Consider the following 24,501-nt stretch of genomic DNA (forward strand, 5'->3'; position numbering starts at 1 on the left):
ATCATTCCTCTTCACATCCCTACAAAGTGTTACAGCTAGATATTTGTATGAATTGGCCGATTCCAACAGTGACTCATTAATATGACAGTCATAGTCATAGGATACTACGTTTTTTCGTATTGTGAAGTGCAAAGTTTTACATTCCTGAACATTTAGAGCAAGTTGCCAATCGCTGCACCACGTTGAAATCTTATTAAGATCTGACTGAAGATTTATGCTGCCTCTTTTAGATAGAACTTCATTATAGATAACAGCATCATCTGCAAAAAGCCTGATTTTTTATCAATATTATCTGCAATATGATTAATACATAATATGAGCAGTAAGGGGCCCAACACACTTCTCTAGGGCACACCCGAAGTTACTTCTACATCCGATGATGACTCTCCATCCATGATAACACGCTATGTCGTCCCTACCAAAAACTCTTCAATCCAGTCACAAATTTCAACTGTTGCCCCATATGATCGTATTTTTTACCATAAGCGTAGGTGGCGGTTATGAGTCAAATACTTTTCGGAAATCAAGAAATACTGCATCTACCTGGTTGCCTTGACTCAAACCTTTCAGTATGTCGTGAGCGAAAAGTACGAGTTGGGTTTCACATGATCGATATTTCAATGTCCATGCTGGTTGGCATTGAGGAGGTCATTCTGTTCAAGACACCTGACTATGTTTGAGCTCAGAATATGTTCTAAGATTCTACAACAAACCGATGTCAAGCATATTGGACGGAAGTTTTGTGGATCACTTCAAATTCCTTTCTCGTAGACGGGTGTGAGCTGTGCCTTTTTCCAAGCACGTCATCCATTATCACACTTTGCCGACTTCCTTTCCGCTACGAGTATATTACCTGAGAAAAAGTACGCGGACATCTATTGGCGGAGATTAATGTGAGGTGCGTCCTCCGTCTGACAGTCTGTGGAGAACTGGCAGCCCATTCTTCTTCAAGGGTAGAAACCAGAGTAGGTAGTGATGTTGGACGCTGGGGTCTTTAGCGACATCGACGTTCCAGTTCACCCCAGATGTGTTCTGTTGGATTCAGGTCGAGACAGGGCATGTTGGTCCATTTCAAAAACACTGCTTTATGACATAGATGTTTGTCAATCTGATACAATCAGTCATCGTACCCGAACAGCTCCTCTGCTATAGACAGTACAAAATGCTGTAAAATGTGTTCATATCCTTCGGTATACTGAGTTTTCTCAAGCGAAATGTGGGGACCACGCCATAGCCACGGAACACACCCTCGTATCGTAACACTACCAACTCTGTACTTCGCTGTTGGCACTTACACATGGCAGGTAACGTGCTCCAGCCACTCACCAAACCCAAACTCTTCCTTCAGATTGCCACAGGTTAGAGCGTGATTCATCAATCCAGCCATAACATGTAAGCTTTCACGGCCGGCGTCTTCATTAATTAAAACATCCGGGCTGAATTGCCGTGGTCCATATATAAAACTTCTTCTCCTTCCTGACGTTTCGTTGGCTACTGCAGGCAACATCTTCCGAGGTGAATCGGCGACTGGCTGTTAGGCGCTGGAGGTCCCGCTTATATAGAGCGCTTAGATGGCGCCACCACTCGTCACGTGCTTTCGACTCTAAAACTATCTCTGGCTAGTGCCATCTCTCTCGATTACAGATAATCGATTGTCACTTCGTTGGTGCAAAGTCGACCGCCATATCTTGTCTAGTTTTAATCCTTCTTCTTTTTTATTAAAATTATTTTCGTGCTTGTAGATCTCTATAGCTTCTCTATACATGCGGGCATAATAATTTGAGGTCCTAGCTATCACGTTTGTCTCACTAAATTTTATTTCGTGATCATCGTCTTTGAAAGAGAGTAATGGACAACTAAATTTTTTGATTGTATTGGTTATTAAACGGGCAGATGGGACTTCAGGGCACAAGGTATATGGGAAAGACACACACACCGATCGTTACCTACATAAGGATTCGAATCATCATCCTAGGCAGAAGAGAGGAGTCATAAAAACTTTAGTGGACAGGGCTAATAACATCTGTGAGCCAATTTATTTGCAAGATCAATTAAGCCATTTGCGAACGACTGTCAAGAGAAATGGGTACACTGACAACGAGATAGATAGAGCACTCCACCCTAGAAGAAAAGTGTCCGAAAATACACGACAACAACAACCGTCGCCTGGAAGAGTTTTTCTTCCATTTATTCATAACATCACCGACCGTATTGGGAAAGTTGTGGCCAAGTTTCAAGTGGAGACAATCTTTCGACCTACCAACAAAATTAGTGAACGTTTAAGATCGGTGAAAGACGCTCGACACCCCTTAGCTACCCCAGGTGTGTATAAAATTCCGTGTAGCTGTGGCAGGGTATATATTGAAACAACTAAAAGGAGGGTTAATACCCTCCTAACGGAACACAAAAGGAACTGTAGATTGGGACAAATTGACAAATCAGCTGTGACGGATCACGTTTTCAAAGACGGTGATCACGAAATAAAATTTAGTGAGACAAACGTGATAGCTAGGACCTCACATTATTATACCCGCTTGTATAGAGAAGCTATAGAGATCTACAAGCACGAAAATAATTTTAATAAAAAAGAAGAAGGATTAAAACTAGCCAAGGTATGGCGTTCGAATTTGCACCAACGAAGTTACAATCGATAACCTGTAATCGAGAGAGATGGCACTAGCCAGAGATAGTTTTAGAGTCGAAAGCACGTGACGAGTGGTGGCGCCATATAAGAGCTCTATATAAGCGGGACCTCTAGCGCCTAGCAGCCGCCAACCCGTTATACTGTACATTGAAGAAACACTGCAGCACATGGAACAACGCAGGAGACTACAGGCGCGCGAATTGGACGCTGCTCAAGGAAACGCTTGACAGTCGCATCCCACCCACCCACGCTATTAACGAGACAACTCAGATTGATGAGGCGGTTGAAACCCTCACCAGCGCCGTCCAAGACGCAATACCCGACACCATATCGATGCTGCCCTGCCCCAGGAGATCCTGGGCCTTATCTCAATGAGTAACCGCATCAGGAGACATTGGCAGCGTACCAGGCGCCAGCACTTCAAACAGCACATGAACAGGCTTCAGAGTATAATCCGGGACAAAATACAAACATTTAAGACACAACAGTGGGACCAGAAACTCGAAGGGCTGGACACCACGCGACCTGGCGTATGGCAGTTGGCCCGACACTTCACCAGGGAGAAACTGTACATCCCCACGCTAGAAGGGCCCGACGGACCAGCATATTCTGCGGAAGATAAAGCGGAACTGATGGCCCTCATACTCGCAGCGTATTTCACACCGAATCTGGATCCCTCAGACCCAGCGTTCACACTTGCTACCGACCAGGAGGTCACACGCATCCTGGCCCAACCAGCGCGCATCATCATCCGTCAAGCTAGTACAGCTGAAGTCAAATGGGCCATCATGCATAACACCGCTAGGAAGGCTCCTGGTCACGATGGCATTCAAAACTGTGTCCTCCAGGAGTTCTCGGACAAAGCTGTACACTACCTAAACACATTACGAATGCCATACTCAAACACCAACACTTCCCCGCCTTTTGGAAAACGGCCAAGGTCCTGATGTTCAGGAAGCTGGGGAAAGACCACTCCCTCCCACAAAATTACCGACCCATCAGTCTGCTGAGCGCGCTCAGCAAGATCGTTGAGAAGGTAATACTAAAACGACTCACCAGGCACTGTATCACAAACGACACCCTGAGACCGGAGCAATTCGGTTTCAGGAATCACCACTCAACAACACAACAACTCCTCCACGTCATTGAATATATAACACTTGGATACAACACAAACAAAGCAACTGGGGCGGTGTTCCTGGACATCGAAAAGGCTTTCGATCGTCTATGGCACAACGGCCTAATACGCAAACTCAGCGACGCAGGGTTCCCCGACGGGCTCGTACGTCTCATACACTCATATCTCACGGACAGGAGTTTCAACACCGACGTGCAGGGCAAACAATCGACACGACATGGTATCCAGGCAGGAGTACCCCAAGGACGCATCCTAGGGCCCTTACTGTTTAACCTCTACATTAACGACCTCCCAGCTACACACAACACGACGGTGGCAATCTATGCGGATGACACCGCCATCCTTACACAAGATTGGAAGCCGTCTAACATTAACTCACGACTACAGACTGCACTCAGAACGGCAGAGCCTTGGCTGGTGAAATGACGTGATAGAGTAAACGTCGACAAGTGCGAAGCCGTTCGGTTCACTAGAAGACCGAAGCTACTGCGCAAACATCAGCACTGCAACCCAATAACACTACATGCACGCCCAACACGTTTCCGCGAGAAGGTCAAATACCTCGGTGTCTGGCTGGACCGGAAACTACTCTGCGGGGGGGGGGGGGGGGGGGGGGACCACATTCAACACGTGACCAACAAAGCAAACGCGAGGCTCAAACAACTCTACCCTTTGCTTAACAGGCATAGCACACTGAATGGGAGGGTGTCTAGGTCCATGCACATGACACTTATTCGACCCCTGATGACGTACGCAGCCTCTGTCTGGGGATACGCTGCGCCCACTCGCCTGCGCCGTCTGCAGCTCATACAGAACAAAGTACTCAAAATCATAAGCAACGCTCCGCGCTACACACGCATCGCGGGCCTTCACCGGGAATATCTGCTAGATACCATCTTGCAGGTATTCCAAAAACTCTCCACACGACTGTACAATAACACGAGACACTCGCGCAACCCGTTTATCCTTTCTCTGGGTAACTACGACCACAACCATAGATGGAAGCATAACAGACCAAAGACACTATTGGCTAGGAACTAAACATCTATGGTCCATAGCACGCTAACACGACAGTACTGGCGAGCCCCTGCAACACAGCTACTACTGCTAACCCCAGATGTTCGACCCGCCGAAAACCAGGCAACCGCAGGGAAATCGTACTGTACACAGCACGCAAATCAACCACACACATCCCCTACACTGTCTGTGAGCCAATCTATGACCGATCGCCCACTAATGTACAACGACCTTGAACTGTCGCAGGGACGCAGCAACTGCAGCAAGCCTCGCAACGTTCTCCAGCAACGACAAAGGTAACGATGCACGATACCTTGCACTAACATAACCACACCTTGCATGCACTGTCGCAGATAGCAAGCCGCTACTGCCCTTACTACCCGTTCTACTGTCGCAGAGGTTTTTTTCCCTTGGCGCTTCCCTTGGCACTTTTTTTTCCTCTCCCCTTACAACCGCTACCCTTCGATCGCTTTCGTCCACTTTCTATCTCCTGATGGACCATGTTAAAGAGTAATCTTACCCAGACGCATGGATAACATCACAGCCCGCATCCTGTGACTCCTGATTCAATAACTAACATGTTATACGGAGGTGACAGTAGAACTTTTGGTTTGGTCACCACGTTGGTGTGGGAGTGGAGGGGCCCCATCCTTCGTGCCTAGCAGCCAGTCGCCGACTCACCTCGGAAGATGTTGCCCGCAGTAGGCAACGAAACGTCAGGAAGGAGAAGAAGTTTTATATATGGACCACGGCAATTCAGCCCGGAAGTTTTAATTAATGTCATCAATCCACGTTTCTTGTTTCTAATCATACACTGTACAGTGGAGTTGCTCTTTGCACCTTCTCAATCGTCGCTTAGCACTTACTTCAGAAACGTGTAGATTACGAGGAGCTGCTCCACTATTGCACCCCATTCACTTTAACCCCCTAGCTGGATTTCTGGAAGCACTTTGAAATTCATCTGCGATATCTTGCACTAATTTCGTGCGAATTCTTATTACCACCCTCCACAATGCTCGACCGGCCCTGTCCACCAGTACATCAGATCTGCCTGGTCTCGGCTTAGCAGTGGTTGTTGCTTCGCATTTCCACTTCACGATCACATCACCTAAAGTCGACTTGGGCAGCTTTAGAAGGACTGAAGCGTCCCTGTTGGCTTTATTACTAAAAAAATGGCTCTGAGCACTATGGGACTTAACTACTGTGGACATCAGTCCCCTAGAACTTAGAACTACTTAAACCTAACTAACCTAAGGACATCACACACATCCATGCCCGAGGCAGGATTCGAACCTGCGACCGTAGCAGCCGCGCGGTTCCGGACTGCGCGCCTAGAACCGCTAGACCACCGCGGCCGGCTGGCTTTATTACTCAGGTGACATCCAAAGACTACTCCAGCTCCTAAGTATCTAAACTCTCCTCACTGCCCTACTCTGCTGTTACTGTTTCACTACTGACAATACAATATTCCCCAACTACTTTCATACTGAGAGTCCATCTCTCGTGACATCCCGCGGTGAATTCCACATTACACATAGGTGTCTGGATACTACACTATGTGATCAAAAGTATCCGGACACCTGGCTGAAAATAATTGACAAGTTCGTGGCGACCTCCATCGGCAATGCTGGAATTCAATAAGGTGTTTGCCCACCCTTAGCCTTGATGACAGCTTCCTCTCTCGCAGGCATACGTCCAATCAGGTGCTGGAAGGTTTCTTGGGGAATGGCAGGTTATTCTTCACAGAGTGCTGCAATGAGGAGAGGTATCGCTGTCAGTCGGTGAGGCCTGGCACGAAGTCGGAGTTCCAAAACACCCGAAAGCTGTTCTATAGGATTCAGGTCAGGACTCTGTGCAGGCCAGTCCATTACAGGGATGTTATTGCTGTGTAACCACTCCGCCACAGGCCGTGAGTTATGAACAGGTGCTCGATCGCGTTGAAAGATGCAGTCACCATCCCCGAATTGCTCTTCAACAGTGGGAAGCAAGAAGGTGCTTAAAACAGTCAACGTAGGCCTGTACTATGATAGTGCCAAGCAAAATAACATGGGGTGCAAGCCCCCTCCACGAAAAACATGACCACGCCATAACGCCACCGCTTCCGAATTTTACTGTTTGCACTACACACGCTGGGTGAGGATGTTCAACGGGCATTCGCCATACCCAAACCCGGCCATCGGGTCATCACATTGTGTAGCGTGATTCCACACTACGTTTTTCCACTGTCCAATGTTTACGTTCCTTGCACCAAGCGAGGCGTCGTTTGGTATTTACCGGCGTGATGTGTGGTCTATGGGGAAGCCGCTCGACCGTCAAATCCAAGTTTTCTCACCTCTGGCCTAACTGTCATAGTACCTGCAGTGGATCTTGATGCAGTTTGGAATTCCTGTCTCATGGTCTGGATAAATGTCTGCCTACTACACGTTACGATCCTCTTCAACTGTCGGCCGTCTTTGTCAGTCAACAGACGAGGTCGGCCTGTACGCTTTTGTGCTGTATGTGTCCCTTCAGGTTTCCACTTCACTATCAAATCAGAAACACTTGACTTAGGGATGTTCAGGAGTGTGGAAATCTCGTGTACAGACGTATGACATAAGTGACACCCAATCGCCTGACCGCGTTCGAAGTCTGTGAGTTCCGCGGAGCGCCCCATTCTGGTTGGTTGGTTGGTTGTTTTGGGGGAAGAGACCAAACAGCGAGGTCATCGGTCTCATCGGATTAGGGAAGGATAGGGAAGGAAGTCGGCCGTGCCCTTTCAAAGGAACCATCCCAACATTTGCCTGGAGCGATTTAGGAAAATCACGCCCCATTCTGCTCACGATCTCTAATGACCACTGAGGTGGCTGATATGGAGTACCTGGCAGTAGGTGGCAGCACAATGCACCTAACATGAAGAACGTAACTTTTAGGGACTGTCCGGATACTTTTGATTACATAGTGTATGTGCTCGCTCGCTACGTGTTTCTCGCTGCCCCACTACGAAGCAACTGTCGTCACGAATAAAGAGCGACCTCCGTGCTTGTGCTGACAACCTCTTTACGTAGCAGTGAGGAGTTGGAAGCGTGTAGGATGGCGGCTCACCTCTGTGTCATTATCGGGCGGCAGGTCTGTCGTGAAGTTGTCGGCGGCGGCTGCGGTGGGTGTGGCTCGGCAGTAGCGGCTGACGTAGCTCGTGTTGGCCACCAGCTCCGCGAACTCCTCCGGGGAGAGCGGCGGCCGAGGCGCCAGCAGCTGCGAGGTGGCGCTGTGCTCCAGCACGCCCGCCAGCACCACCGCCCACGCCACCAGCCACTCCATCAGGTGGCGCGCCGCGATCCGCCCTGCCGGCAAACGCACACGCATATGCTGTCGACTGTGGTAGATCTGCTGTTGTTTTCTGTCTACATAAATGATCTTTTGGATAGGGTGGATAGCAATGTGCGGCTGTTTGCTGAGGATGCTGTGGTGTACGGGAAGGTGTCGTCGTTGAGTGACTTTAGGAGGATACAAGATGACTTGGACAGGATTTGTGATTGGTGTAAAGAATGGCAGCTAACTCTAAATATAAATAAATGTAAATTAATGCATGTATAGGAAAAAGAATCCCATAATGTTTGAATACTCCATTAGTAGTGTAGTCACGTCGATTAAATATTTGGGCGTAACATTGCAGAGCGATATGAAGAGGGACAAGCATGTAATGCCAGTTGTGGGGAAGGCGGATAGTCGTGTTCGGTTCATTGGTAGAATTTTGGGAAGATTGGTTCATCTGTAAGGGAGACCGCTTACAAAACACTAATACGGCCTATTCTTCAGTACTGCTGGAGCGTTTGGGATCCCTATCAGGTCGGATTGAGGGAGGACATAGAAGCAATTCAGAGGCGGGCTGCTAGATTTGTTACTGGTAGGTCTGATCATCAGGCTAGTGTTACAGAAATGCTTCAGGAAATCGGGTGGGAGTGTCTGGAGGAAAGGAGGCGTTCTTTTCGTGAGTCGTTACTGAGGAAATTTAGAGAACCAGCATTTGAGGCTGACTGCATTACAATTTTACTGCCGCCAACTTATATTTCGCGGAAAGACCACAAAGATAAGATAAGAGAGATTAGGGCTCGTACAGAGGCATATGGGCAGTAATTTTTCCCTCGTTCTGTTTGGGAGTGTAACAGGGAGAGAAGATGCTAGTTGTGGTACGAGGTACCCTCCGCCACGCACCGTATGGTGGATTGCAGAGTTTGTATGTAGATGTAGGATTACTTCCACTACCGGCCATCAAAACTGGGACCGCTGTGTCTTTCGGCAACTATGGGACACAGCCAAATGGGAAGAGCGCCGAGCTGCCTACAACTCGGGCACAACCCAGTTTCATTTAAGACTCCAAAGAGGCTGCACACGACAAGGACAATGCCACATGTAAGCATTACGTTATGACGGGTAGTCAAATGCAATGGGACCCTCAAATGACGAAGCAACAACCACATCCACTCTTGCACTTTCTCATCCGACTGAAATCGACGTCCACACTTGTTTTACTTCAGGCTGCCAAAGATGTGAAAATAACACGGTGATAGATCTAGGCTGTAAGAAGGATGTTGCAGCTTTTCTTAATCAAATCGATTACGCATAGCCCACGTCCAGTTAATAGTGTGGGGGCGGACATTATCATGCAACAAGATGTTTCTTCCTGACAGCATTCGAACGGCTCGACTTCGAATGGCAAAGCCAACAGTGGAAACACCCCACATCTCCCTCCGGCGATGAAATCCAATGTTGTTCATACAAATTCTTGTAAGGTCATGCCGACCTCCTTCTTCGACTGCAGGGGCCCTATGCTCATCGAGTTCCTCGAGTGTGGAGCCACAATCGATGTGTAGTGCTATGAAGGCACTTTGTGAAAACTCCGATGCAATCAAAGTGCCGAGGAATGCTATTAGACGGAATCGTCCTGTCGCATCATGACACCAATCCCCACACTGCGAATTAGACAAAGGCTATGATTCAGCTATTTGGTTGGGAAACACTGCAACATCCTCCATACAGCCTGGATCTTTAACCATGTGGGCTTCACATCTTTGGCGACCTGAAGAAAGACGTGCGTGGACATCAGTTTCAATCAAATGAGGAAGTGTAAGAGCGGATGCAGTTGTGGCTCAATCAGTAGCCGACCTTACTTCATGAACCAGAAACTGAGCAACTCATCTCCCTGTGGAATAAATGTCAAACACGAGTGCTTATTACTTGTTGTGGTGGGTATTTGGCTTTCATTTGACTACCATTTATACACCAGGATCGGCCACGACGTACAAAGCTTCACACGTGCTCCACGTGCAGCACCCGTGTGGCCCTAGGTTCGGCCTGTCTAGGCACTACTTGGTACTTCTCGGCTGCGCTCGGACCTTCTACACTACTGGCCATTAAAATTGCTACATCAAGAAGAAATACAGATGACAAACGGGTATTCATTGGACAAATATATTATTTTAGAACAGACATGTGATTACACTTTAAATCAATTTGGGTGAATAGATCCTGAGAAATCAGTACCCAGAACAACCACCTCTGGCCGTAATAACGTCCTTGATGCGCTTGGGCATTGAGTCAAACGGAGCTTGGATGGCGTGTACAGGTACAGCTGCCCATGCAGCCGCAACACGATACCACAGCTCTTCAAGAGTAGTGACGAGCCAGTTGCTCGGCCACCATTGACCAGACGTTTTCAATTGGTGAGAGATCTGGAGAATGTGCTGACCAGGGCAGCAGTTGAACAATTTCTGTATCCAGAAAGGCCCGTACAGGAACTGCAAAATGCGGTCGTGCATTATCCTGCTGAAATGTAGGGTTTCGCAGGGATCAGATGAAGGGTAGAGCCACGGGTCGTAACACATCTGAATTGTAACGTCCACTGTTCAAAGTGCCGCCAATGCGAACAAGAGGTGACCGAGACGTGTAACCGATGGCACCCCATACCATCACGCCAGGTGAAACGCCAGTATGGCGATGACGAATACACACTTCCAATGCGCGTTTACCGCGATGTCGCCAAACATGAATGCGACCATCATGCTGCTGTAAACAGAACCTGGATTCATCCGAAAAAATGACGTTTTTCCATTCGTGCACCCAAGTTCGTCGTTGCGTACACCATCGCAGGCGCTCCTGTCTGCGATGCAGCGTCAAGAGTAACTGCAGCCATGGTCTCCGAGCTGATAGTCCATGCTGCTGCAAACGTCGTAGAACTATTCGTGCAAACGTCCTCATCTGCTGACTCAGGGATCGAGAAGTAGCTGCACGATCCGTTACAGCCATGCTGATAAGATGCCTGTCATCTCGACTGCTAGTGATACGAGGCTGTTGGGATCCAACACGGCGTTCCGTATTACCCTCCTAAACCCACCGATTCCATATTCTGGTAACAGTCATTGGATCTCGACCAACGCGAGCAGCAATGTCGCGATACGATAAACCGCAATCGTGATAGGCTACAATCCTACCTTTATCAAAGTCGGAAACGTGATGGTACTTATTTCTCCTCCTTACACGAGGTATCACAACAACGTTTCACCAGACAACGCCGGTCTACTGCTGTTTGTGTATGAGAAAGCGGTTGGAAACCTTCCTCGTGTCAGCACTTTGTAGGTGTCGCCACCGGCGCCAACCTTGTGTGAATGAGAATAAGATTTACACTCTGCAGCGGAGTGTGCGCTGATTTCCTGGCAGATTAAAACTGTGTGCCCGACCGAGACCGGGCGTGAGTCGTGCTTCGGTAGCTCAGATGGTAGAGCACTTGCCCGTGAAAGGTAAAGGTCCCGAGTTCAAGTCTCGGTCGGGCACACAGTTTTAATCTGCCAGGAAGTTTCTTGTGTAAATGCTCTGAAAAGCTAATCATTTGCATGTCACAGCATCTTCTTCCTGTCGGTTAAATTTCGCGTCTGTAGCACGTCATCTTCGTGGTGTAGCAATTTTAATGGCGACTAATGTAGGTATAGCGCAACATTTCATTTAGAAAGTGCGATGGGACACTTTCTTCCAGCATTTGGTGTGGCTTATTTGATATGCACGCCATTCTTCAGTTCGGCAGAATAGTGATGTAAGAGTTACTTTCCTTCGCTACTCGATCGTCGTATAAAGCAAGTTAACAGGTCCAGGTGCAAAAAGAGGCACTCTGGTGATCCACTGTTGCAACCGTTTAGAAATGAATGGGAAACTGAGGAGAAGAATATGTATTATGAAGTCGCATAATCGAGAAAAATATTTATTACGTAGTCGCGTAATCGGCGGGTACCGCAAAATTGCTATGAAAAGGGCGATAGAACTGAAAGATTTTGTTGACAATGAAAGAGCTAAATATGATGAAGTTCGAAAGATAATCTGTACTGGATTCATTGCTCTGTACATCGAGAAGCACTTCGGATTAAATGTGCAGGTGTGGAACACGTGATGGAAATGATAGTGTGAATAATAAATTTTCTGCACGCATTATTACATTATCAGATGCAACTGTTTTTGATGGACTGGAACGAAGTGCATGGACGCATACATTACGGCAAAGTACATTGGTTAAGTCAAAGGATATTTCTGAAATGAGTTCTCGATCTAAGATCTGCTATTGTTGAATTCCTGGAGGAAAAAGGAAAGGTAGAACGAAAATTAGAAGATCTAGAATGGATTGAAGACCTTGAATTTTAAATATAATTGACTGTAGACTGCTCTCAGTAAGACCTTGCAAGGTGAGAAGCAATTTATTTCTGCTGTCATGGTGAAAGTAGATGCATTTAAAAAGAAAACTGCTTTATGAAAGGAACAACTTCTGACTAGGATCGTCCATTTCCCTAAGCTCACTGACGTTAAAGAAAACGCGAATTTTGAACAATCCATGGTGTTGTTGAGAGAATTACAGTTACAGCTTTCTAAATGTTTGAGGACACTGCCAGTCTTACATTTGTTTTTGAGCTGTTTTCGATGCCGTTTGCCGTTTCGGTTGAAAGCACCCCTGTGTATCTGCAGACAGAACTGATCGATATCCAAAGTAATACTCATTTAAAATGCAAATGCCTTTGCGTTAAAACTGTGAAAGAGATTCCACAGTTTTTCCTCAGGTAGAGTTTCCACGTCTCCATAATGAGGTTGCAAACGTGATACCAATGTGTCGATCAACATACGTGAGTCAAAGGCTTTTTTAGATTATCAAACTGAATAACTCATATTACGTAGCAACACGAGTGACGAAAATGTGCGGAACTGTCTGCGTCTGTCCGTATGCCGACAGTTTGCGAGAGGTATAAATTTATTACGTCTTCACAGCGCCAAAAATAAGTGTTAATGCTAAACCTGTTAGCCACCATGTCTTGTGTAAGGTTTCGGCAGCAGAGATGCGATGTACATAAACTGTCAATGCGGTATACTAATGGTTCAAATGGCTCTGAGCACTATGGGACTTAACTGCTGTGGTCATCAGTCCCCTAGAACTTAGAACTACTTTAACCTAACTAACCTAAGGACACCACACACATCCATGCCCGAGGCAGGATTCGAACCTGCGACCGTAGCGGCCGCGCGGCTCCAGACTGTAAGGCCTAGAACCTCTCGGCCACCTCGGCCGGCCTGCGGTATACTCACAGGTAATATTCTTTCTAACTAAAACGCTAAACGCTAGCAGCTGGAAGTTATTTGCAACTTCCTTACACACCATCACTTACTACATCCATTTCTTTTGCCTGAACAAAGCATGGTGGAGGGTTGTTATATTTATTTCACTCTGTTCGCGGTGTTGCCTTTCTATATTATACCATCTCTTTGGATGTTAGTCTTCGTTCACTGGATTTAGGACTGTATCAGTGTTTAAAGACAATCAGTGCTGATATTCATGCAAACAAGACACCTCATAACAGCATCTCCTTCGGTGGTAGGAGGGTCTCTTCCGGTGACATTTGCATGTTTGAGTGCATTTGGCAAAAACAACAAGAACATCAGCAAACGTAGTGAACATCGAAATTTAATGTTATGCATATACTGAAGCGCCAAAGAAACTGGTATAGGCATGCGTATTCAAACAGAGAGAGATGTAAACAGGCGGAATACGGCGCTGCGGTCGGCAACGCCTATATAAAAAAATGGTTCAAATGGTTCTGAGCACTATGGGACTTAACAGCTATGATCATCAGTCCCCGAGAACTTAGAAGTAATTAAACCTAACTAACCTAAGGACAGCACACAACACCCAGTCATCACGAGGCAGAGAAAATCCCCGCCTATATAACACAACAAGTGTCTGGCGCAGTTGTTAGATCGGTTACTGCTGCTACAATCGCAGGTTATCAAAATTTAAGTGAGACATAACGTGGTGTTATAGTCGGCCTACGAGCGATGGGACACAGTGTATCCGAGGGAGCGATGAAGCGGGGATTTTCCCGTACGACCATTTCATCAGTGTACAGGAATCCGGTAAAACATCACATCCCCGTTATCGCTGCGACTGGATCCTGCAAGATCGGGACCAATGACAACTGAAGAGAATCGTTCAACGTCACAGAAGTACGATCCTTCCGCAAAATGCTGCAGATTTCAATCCTGGCACGTCAGTAAGTGTCAGCTTGCGAACCATTCAACGAAACATCATGGTATAAACTTTCGGAGCAGAATGTCCACTTGTGTACCGTTGATGACTGCACGACACAAAGCTTTATGCCTCTCCTGGGCCCGTCAACACTGACGTTGAACTACTGATGACTGGAAATATGTTGCCTGGTCGGACAAGTCTCGTTTCAAATTGTATCGAGCTGATGTATGGGTATGGAGACAACCTCATGAATCCATGGACCCGGCATGCCAGCAGCGGACTGTTCAAGCTGATGGAGGCTCCCTGCAGCGGAGTGTGCGCTGTTATGAAAATTCCTGGCAGATTAAAACTGTGTGCTGGACCGAGACTCGAACTCAGGACCTTGGCCTTTCGCGGACAAGTGCTCTATAAACTGAGCTACCTAAGCAGGACTCACGCCCCGTCCTCACAGCTTTTACTTCTGCCAGTAAATCGTCTCCTACCTTCCAAACTTTACAGACGCTCTCCTGCGCAATTTTGGTGTGCTTCCATCCAGTGTTGCGGGGGCTACACCGGTTCTTACTATACAATAATTTTACATTTCCAATTGCTTACTTCGCGATTACATTGACCTACGATAATGCAACGTAAATCACTTGAATATATCAGCTATCCAAATGTATTCTTGAAATTTTGTTTCTCTACATTAATTATTTTTTGTTATTGTGATCTTTCCCATTAATGTCTTTCAGAAGAAGTTGGGCTTTTATTGTACATTTGCTTTCTTGTATTCAAGGATTCCTAAATCGTTATGGGGCATTGTGCTGGAGGTTAATGTTTTATTAAATGTATAATTCTATAGTAGCTTTTATTATATGATATCAGAACTTTTATAAAGTTTATGTGAATTCTTTCCTGCTATTTTAGATTAATTATATTATATATTTATCAATTAAAAATTTGTTCCATCTCCATTATTCATACTTATACTTCCAATCAATAGGTCGTCTTTTGTGTGAAGTATGCCCCTACTATTCATGTTGCGGCTTCTTTGTTTCAGTGAATAATGTCTCATATATTTTTCTAAGAGATACTATACTATCAAATTATATTACGTGCATCATCTTCAAGAACTGTCACCATTTGCATGTACAAAAGCTAGTATGTGACCAGGTATTTGCTGTAGGCAACGTTTAAATTTGGCACTTACTTATTCTTCATGGACATTGTTTGACTACCAAAACTTCAATATTGGATGTTATGTAATACTTGTTGGATAAGTCAACTGTAGCCTGTGTTCTACGTTCCTTGTGATGTTTTTTGGGTCAAGTGGCCTAAAAGTACAGGTTTTGTTTGGCAATTATCTAGTTAAATTAGGTAAAATTTTCTACAAATTGCCTGATCATCATTACTGTTATACACACTTATTAGTAGTTCATAGAGCCAAATTTTGTCACTCGCTTTGTTGTGCCGTGGTTGATTAAATTTTCGTGGTACGAATATTATTGCTACATCTGGTTTCAAAAATAAACAATTTAACCAATATGAAAATCGTATATGATGTGGTTTTTCAAATATAGTCAACTTATGATAATGGTTGATTAATGTGACTAGAATGAAAATGAATGGTAGCTGACAATTTCCACCTTTTCGAAGCACTTTATTTTTTAATCTGATTTATGTTATTAACACCATTTACATTTCATTAATATTGGTGTTGTTGTTCCACACCTCGTGGGTTATTACGTAGTGATTGTGTTCAGCATTTGGATATTGCAGATGGTTGTAACTGCTTACTGTGGGATAGAAATTTTACTTTATTTCTAATGACAACTTCGTTTATCAATTTCTGTTTGCATGAGAAACTACCAGAGAAATTTGCCTAAGAAAATCTAGTCTCCTGAAATCACCAGTTAATTCAGATCTACATACTTCATATCATATGATGAAAAGGTTTAGTGAAGTCTTTGACCAACTCTTCAGTGTTTGTACCATGTAACACAAGTCTCTAGCCTTCTCATTAGTGCACATTCTGTTCTGTTAACTGATGTCACTATCGAGTGCACCTGTAAATGCATTGTGAAGAACTTGCTGTACTGGAATTTATTACATATTATAACGCTTGAGATGTATAAATTGTCAAATAGTGATATGAGAGACGTATTTACTTCTACTGTTTTTAACCTCGTGAGTAACCACGTTCGTTTCCCACCTTTTTGTAATTCCTTAACACATTCCTGTGTACTATATTTATCTGCGTTTGTACCTTTGGACAGAAATCCGTTGATGATGGTCCAAGACCAAAACTCGTTGATGCCCAAGGTGATGCTTATGCACGAATGCAAGAAGTCCGAGCTCCAGACGATCACGTGACACAACCGATTGTTGGATGGATCTGGCGCATTGTACTACATCTGCAGCAGCAATCTGTTCAGCAGTTGGCACCACAGTGAAATAACGAAATTTTACAAATCGTCTACTCCAAGGACAGCTCCGAGCCAGACGACCTGTAGCGAGCATTCTGCTGACTTTGCGACTTTCGTAGCTTCAAGTGAGTGTAGGATGGAGGTCTGTTGTGTTTTCTGATGGAAGATGACTGTCTCGGTGTCCGTTATGGCTGTGTATTGGTTAGAAGGAGATCAGTTGAGGCCATGCACTCCACCTGCCTGTCTGCTAGACACAATGGACCTAGACCTGGAGCTTTGACTTGGGCTGCAATTTCGTATGACAGCAGGAACATTCTCGGGGTTATCCCACGCATCTTTACTGCAAATTTGTGCGTCAGTCTGATGATTCGAGTGTTGTGATGCCATTCGTGAACAGACCTTGAGTGTTTTTAAAACAGGATAACGCTCGCCCACATACCGCTGTCGTAACCCAACATGCTGTATAGGCTGTCGACACGTTGCGTTGGCCTGCTCGTGCACCAGAACTCTGTCCAATCGAGTACATATGGAAAATCATCGGATGATAACTCCAGTGTCATCCACAACCGGTATTAACCGTCCCTGAACTGACCGACCAAGTGCAGCAGGCATAAAACTCCACCTCACAACCTGACATCTAGCACTTCTACAACACGATTAATGCATGTTTGCATGCTTGCATTCCACATTCTCGTGGTTACAATATTAATACACTACTGGTCATTAAAATTGCTACACCACGAAGATGACGTGTTACAGACGAAAAATTTAACTGACGGGAAGAAGATGCTGTGATGTGCAAATGATTAGCTTTCCAGAGCATTCAAACAAGGTTGGCTCCGGTGGCGACACTTACAACGTGCCGACATGAAGAAGGTTTCCAACCGATTTCTCATACACAAACAGCAGTTGACCGGCGTTGCCTGGTGAAACGTTGTTGTGATGCCTCGTGTAAGGAGGAGAAATGCGTACCATCACGTTTCCGACTTTGATAAAGGTCGGAATGTAGCCTATCGCGATTGCGGTTTATCGTATCGCGGCATTGCTGCCCGCGTTGATCGAGATCCAATGACTGTTAGCAGAATATGGAATCAGTGGGTTTAGAAGGGTAATACGGAACGCCGTGCTGGATCCCAACGCCGTCGTATCACTAGCAGTCGAGATGACATGCATCTTTTCCACATGTCTGTAACGGATCGTGCAGTCACGTCTCGATCCCTGAGTCAACAGATGGGGACGTATGCAAGACAACAACATCCGCACGAACAGTTCGACGACGTTTTCAGCAGCATGCACTATCAGCTCGGAGACCGTGGCTGCGGTTACCCTTTGCCGCTGCATCACGGACAGGAGCGCCTGCGATTGTTTACACATCGACGAACATGCGTGCATCAATGGCAAAACGTCATATTTTCGGATGAATCCAGGTTCTGTTTACAGCATCATGATGGTCGCATCCGTATCTGGCGACATCGAGGTGAACGCACATTGGAAGCGTGTATTCGTCATCGCCATACTGGCGTATCACACGGCGTGGTGGTATGGAGTGCCACTGGTTACACATCTCGGTCACCTCATGTTCGCACTGACGACACTTTGAACAGTGGACGTTACATTTCAGAGCTGTTACGACCCGTGGCTCTAACCTTCATTCGATCCCTGCAAAACCCTACATATTAGCAGTTGCAGTTCCTGTACGGGCCTTTCTGGATACAGAAAATGTTCGACTGCTGCCCTGGCCAGCACATTCTCCAAGTCTCTCACCAATTGGAAACGTCTGGTCAATGGTGGCCGAGCAACTGGCTCGTCACAATACGCCAGTCACTACTCTTGATGAAGTGTGGTATCGTGTTGAAGCTGCATGGGGAGCTGTACCTTTACACGCCACCCAAGTTGTGTTTGACTCAATGCGCGGGCGTATCAAGGCCGTTATCACGACCAGAGGTGGTTGTTCTGGGTACTGATTTCTCTGTGTCTATGCACCCAAACTGCGAGAAAATGTAATCACATGTCAGTTCTAGTATAATATATTTGTCCAATGAATACCCGTTTATCATCTGCATTTCTTCTTAGTGTAGCAATTTTAATGGCCAGTAGTGCATATCTGCTTTTCACATTTCGAACGGCTTATCTCTCCCTTAAGTTAACCTGTGATCTTGCGATGTTAATCACTGAAATATATTACCTAGACAAACGTATTCCCGAAATTTCATTAATCTACATTACTTAGTTTTTGGTCTTGCGGTACTTTTTTGTCAATATATTTATACAGTAATTTCTCTTTATATACGATTTTTATATTTGTAACAGCTGCTGGTAGTAATCTTCAATAAACCCAAACCATAAAAAATTACAGTTCATCAACTGTAGTGGCTGGAGAAAGGCAGCATGCCAGTCTCTAGGCAACCAATGACCACATGTTTCCAGTGGGTGAGAAATATGGGGTACGTGCTGAAAAAGTAAAGGTCCTTCCCCACCCCCCTCACCTTCTTAAAAATATGACAGTCTCAAAGTGAAATTTTTGTATCAAATAATTTTACGTAAGGAAAACTGTATCACTAACACTGCACAACTTTGTTAGTAGCACCCAGAATTGCATAGAACTGTATTGATCCAATGTCTCACCTGCTCGACGTATGGTTGAAAGTATACGTGCAAAAGACTTATATTTGACAGCAATTATTAAACTTAATTATTCGCTACAAGACGTTGAGCGAATTCTTGCTTACACTTCTGGTTTCACATAGTGTTCTTGTTTTAGCGAAGTGCAAAACTCCTGCCACGTAGTCTACCATGCTCTTCCATGCTCTCCCGTCAGAATTTCAACCAGATCTCACTTCCCAACTATGAAATCGGTCCCGAGATATACCCCTCCTCCCAACCGCAGTCACAACGCCCCACCTCGCACCTTGGTTTCATTTTTTTTCTTTTCCCCTTCCTCCATTTTGGTGAATTTTAGTCACTTCCTGCAATTCTACAGGGCCCCGTACCCATACCCATCATTCCACATTCCTCATGACCTAAATCACTCTCGTGCATCGCCAACGTCATCATTATACCATTATACCATTCATATTACCATACGCGACTGTCGTTAACCGTAATATAAGTTCATCAATCAAGTTTTAAAACTTTATTGTCCGTTTTCATGTAAAAATCGTAAATTTACATCTACATCTACATGGTTACTCTGCAATTCACACTTAAGTGCCTGGCAGAGAGTTCATAGAACCATTTTCATACTACTTCTCTACCATTCCACTCCCGAATGGCGCGCGGGAAAGTAGGAACACCTAAATCAATGTTGTACACCAATATGTTTTTTAAAAATTCATCTGTCACTATCACCTTTTTATAGATTTTACTCATCTTTTACATATCTGTAACCTTTGGATGAAGAGCGGTTTTTTAATTCACTGCCAGCACACTCACTTTGTGGACATATGAAATAACAAAGAAGGAAACAAAGCAAGTCATCTTCATCCGTGTACCAAAGTGTTAAGCTCCTGCCAACCTATACCATTCCACGTCTGGACTCCCCTCTCGTTACTCTACACCTCTGCCCCTAATCTCTCGATACCAAGGCCCTGCCGCAACCATCATACTCGTCCTCACTTTCTGTTTCCCAGTATCCATTCCAGCACTCACCTTCATCTCCATAGTTACTACCCATTGGACCCCCACAATTTTGTTTCAACCCTATAGATTACAGTTTCCCTTCCCAAATTATTTTTTCTCGTTGCTGGTCCTTTAGTTTACTAGTGAATGTGCAGCTGTTTCTTAGAAGAATGTCACCATTTATACGATATGTTTCAAATAAATATACTTTTTTGTCTTTCAAGTCTTCGATTTTAACTTAAACAACAAAGAAAATCAAGAGCTTTAAAATTTTATGTAAATTCCAACAAAATTCATCCTTTTACAGGACTTAAAACAGCTATAAGTTTTTCATTTATTAATCTTACTTGTTTCACCCTTGTTTACATTTTTAAAACTATTGATTGAAAAGCGGAATGTTGCAGGCGAGAGTGTAGTACCTGAAGGATAGTGCACTTAGGAACACATGATGTGTTCCTGATCGGTGTTTCATCTGGTGCCTGGTTTTGGAACCACATAAGGGAATGAGCCATAGAAATCGTCATAAGCTGTTTTCGGCATTTTCTACTGTTTTTTTTTGTGAGTTATGAGATTCTCTTTTGTCCAGAGCTTTTATAAACTAGAAGTTCTACATATTTAAGTGTTGTATGGTATGTTAAAGCTATTTAGAGGTTAATGTTAATTATTCAGTTACAGAGTTTAATGGTGAATGACATTCAGTATATTTTTAAAATTACATAACATGTGGCTGGTTAAGCCATACTTCGTCGATGGTGCATCAGCTCTTGCACATGAAATTTGCAATTGAACTGGGTTTCTTTAATCTCTTCACAATTTCCGTCTGAAAAATGGAAATCTGTGTTAGTTACCATAGCTTCTATTTCAAAATGTTTGTATCTTATTACTATTTTTTGATAATATTTCATCTTAACTTGAGTTCTGTTTTTTATTATTGGTGTGTGGTAGATTACTAATGTATCATATACATTGTTAAATACAGAATTAACAAGATTTTCTCGGTTGCATCACTTTTAAATTTGAACAGAATATTTGTTTGTAGGTACATGACCACGTTGTACCTTGGAACAGGTTTTCGCGTTAGGATAAACGTTACTTTTCGGAGCAATTCTTGTAACTTCAGAAAACACTGTGGCACATTTGAAGTGAACGCTATCATTTTGAAACGGAATAAGATAATTTAATAAACTTCTGCTACATGGTTGGCTGAAGACAAAAGCTTGAAAAGTGTTCCAAGATATAACGCTGTCACCTACTGCTGATAGACAAACTCTCGCCCATATGGGGCGAGGGTTACGAAATAAAAATAAAGGAAACATGCTTGTCTTGTTATACATAAAGCATATGTAAATACGATGGAGGCGAGGACGGTGCCGTCTTAAAGAGGAACGATTATGCATTGATGCTCTTAACAGTGAGGTAATAAGTGCTCGCGTGCAACACGTATGAGAAAGGCGGAATTCTCGCAGACTTCAAGAAGAATCTGATAATGCCCTTCCCAAAGAAAGCAGGTGCTAACAATCTGTTTAAAGTCATGGTTGCAAAATACTAACGCGAATTCTCTACAGAAGATTGGAAAAACTGGTAGAAGCCGACCTTGGGGAAGATCAGTTAGGATTCCGGAGAAATGTAGGAACACGCGTGGTAATACTGACCCTGCGGCTTCTCTTAGAAGGTAGGTTTAGGAAAGGCAAACCTATCTATATAGTATTTGTAGACTTAGAGAAAGCTTTTGACAATGTTAACTGAAAGACACTCTTTGAAATTCTGAAGATAGCAGAGGTAAAATACAGGGAGCGAAAGACTATTTACAACTTCTACAGAAACCAGACGGCAGTTATAAGAGCCGAGGTGCATGAAAGGAGAGCAGTGGTTGAGAAGGGAGTGAGACAGTGTTGTAACCTATCCCTGGTGTTATTCCATCTGTACATTGAGTAACCAGTAAAGGAAACCAAAGAAAATTTGGAGTTGAAGTTAAAGTCCACGGAGAAGAAAAAAAAAAAACTTTGAGATTTGCAGATGACATTGTAAGGAACCCGGAAGGGCAGTTGAATGGAATGGACATTGTCTTGAAAGGGGGATTTAACACGAACATCAACAAAAGCAAAGCAGAGTAATGGAATGTAGTTTAATTAAATCAGGCGATGCTAAGGGAATAAGATGAGGAAACGAAACGCTTAAACTAGTATATGAGTTTTGCTCTTACGGCAGCAAACTAACTGATAGCCGATAACGGTCGAAGTAGAGAGGATACAAAATGTAGACTGGCAATGGCAAGAAAAGCTTTTATGAAAAAGAGAAATTTGCTAACATAGGATATAGATTTATGTGTCAGATAGTGTTTCCTGAATGTGGACGGACTCTGAAAGATGTAAGTTGCATAAGGGTCTTATACGAGATGTAGTAGCGTTGAGAGCTTCATTAAACCAGTCTTCGGGCTGAAGACTGCAACAACAAGTTTTTTAAAAATCATTTTGTTTGTATAAAATATTTTGAGAATAGAATGTTTTTTACAGTTGAACTGGTCTTCAAGCAATTTGTATTGTTATGGCATATAGCCCGAAATTGCGATCGAGGTGAATAAGTCCTCGACCCATTACCCCAAGGCAACAAATGGTGCACAGTTCTTTACATAATAAATGTTTTACTGAACGTAGCCGAAAAACTTAAATCCAGAAACGTAAAAACATCATTTTATGTGCATGGCAGTGTCGGACAATTTTTGCTCAGTGGTAAAGACAACGCTCCAACTTCGAAAAAGATTGGAATATATAAAATTACTTGCAATTGTGGCAAATTCTACCTAGGTCAGCCTGGCTGGGCAATATGCACCTGCTTGAAGAAACACCACAGGAGTTCGAAACCTAGAAAAGGAGACTCTGCTTTTGCAGACCACCTGCTTAAAGCAGGCCATAGTTACAAGATGAAACGTGAAATATCTCATCACATCCATAAAGGAAGGCCGGCCGAGGTGGCCGAGCGGTTCTAGGCGCTACAGTCTGGAGCCGCGCGACCGCTACGGTTGCAGGTTCGAATCCTGCCTCGGGCATGGGTGTGTATGATGTCCTTAGGTTAGTTAGATTTAAGTAGTTCTAAGTTCAAGGGGACTGATGTCCTCAGATGTTAAGTCCCATAGTGCTCTGAGCCATTTGAACCAGCCATAAAGGAAAGAAGATGAAGTATCTCGGAATAATGGTAATTAATAAACATGTGTCCATCAGCCCAAGTTTAGTACTGAATGACCAGACACTGCTCCCCCACTCGCCACTTCTAACTGCAGATACTACTCATAACCCCATCCAAATCTTGTTGTAAATTACCCCTCTTACTCATGCACCTGACTTTCCCTATTTTCAGTTAATATAATTTTTCTTGCTGTGTTAAATAATTCAACTTTGTATAATCACAGCTGCTTTCCTTACTTGCTTAATCTCATTAGTATATTTTCTCTGTTTGTGATTTAGGATCTATTAAAGACAAGATTATTTTGTCCAGCCACTCCTTTGGAACACATTATCAAAGCATGTTTTTCAATTTATTTTCTTCTGCGAACAACTTTTGTAATCCCTCTTGGTCTATTCCTGAACCTAACATCAACGTTATTCATCTCTGGAAATGGAGACACTCTGTAGACAATGCCTAAACTCTTTGATCCATCACATACTTATTTTTGTAACTGATAATGTAACAACCGAAAACCGGTTCGTGAAATAAATACTAAATCATACACAATATTACAATAGTGCTGTGTGTGTTTTCATTCACATTGTGTAAAATATTCCGCGAAGAACATATGGAACAGTCAGTCACTCCAAAATAGTGAAAATAATGTACGCTTATGTTTGGATTTTGGTTCCCACCAACTGTGCTTTAGATTCACGCTGTTCGTTTTGTTGCAAAAGTGCACGCGATCGTGATATTGGAGTTCCCGGCTCGAGCTGCCCTCGCCTGTGCCTTTACACGCTCCTTGATAGGACCTCGTCTAAGCATTGTTTCTTTTATAATCAATTTTTGCGGAGCGGCCAACTGGAAAGCAGCCTGTTAAAAGGGGATGCCACTTCGGCGAATCTGCGTGAATAGCGGCCACCCACAAATCGAGGAGAGCCGTCAAACCCCGAACGGTACCAAACAAGCCAACGGTGGAAGAATG

At 44.3% G+C, this 24,501-nt stretch overlaps 1 protein-coding gene across 1 annotated transcript in view; it reads right to left on the minus strand.

Annotated features, from left to right (window-relative positions):
- LOC124776011 overlaps positions 1–24,501 on the minus strand; it is a 317,506-nt gene that overhangs the window by 25,909 nt on the left and 267,096 nt on the right. Inside the window, exon 2 of the mRNA XM_047250853.1 lies at positions 7,881–8,119. Within this exon, the coding sequence (XP_047106809.1) occupies positions 7,881–8,119 (239 nt within the window). The remainder of the gene's footprint in view (positions 1–7,880; positions 8,120–24,501) is intronic.

This window comes from Schistocerca piceifrons, chromosome 2 (assembly GCF_021461385.2).
Source record: "Schistocerca piceifrons isolate TAMUIC-IGC-003096 chromosome 2, iqSchPice1.1, whole genome shotgun sequence".
Taxonomy (NCBI): domain Eukaryota; kingdom Metazoa; phylum Arthropoda; class Insecta; order Orthoptera; family Acrididae; genus Schistocerca; species Schistocerca piceifrons.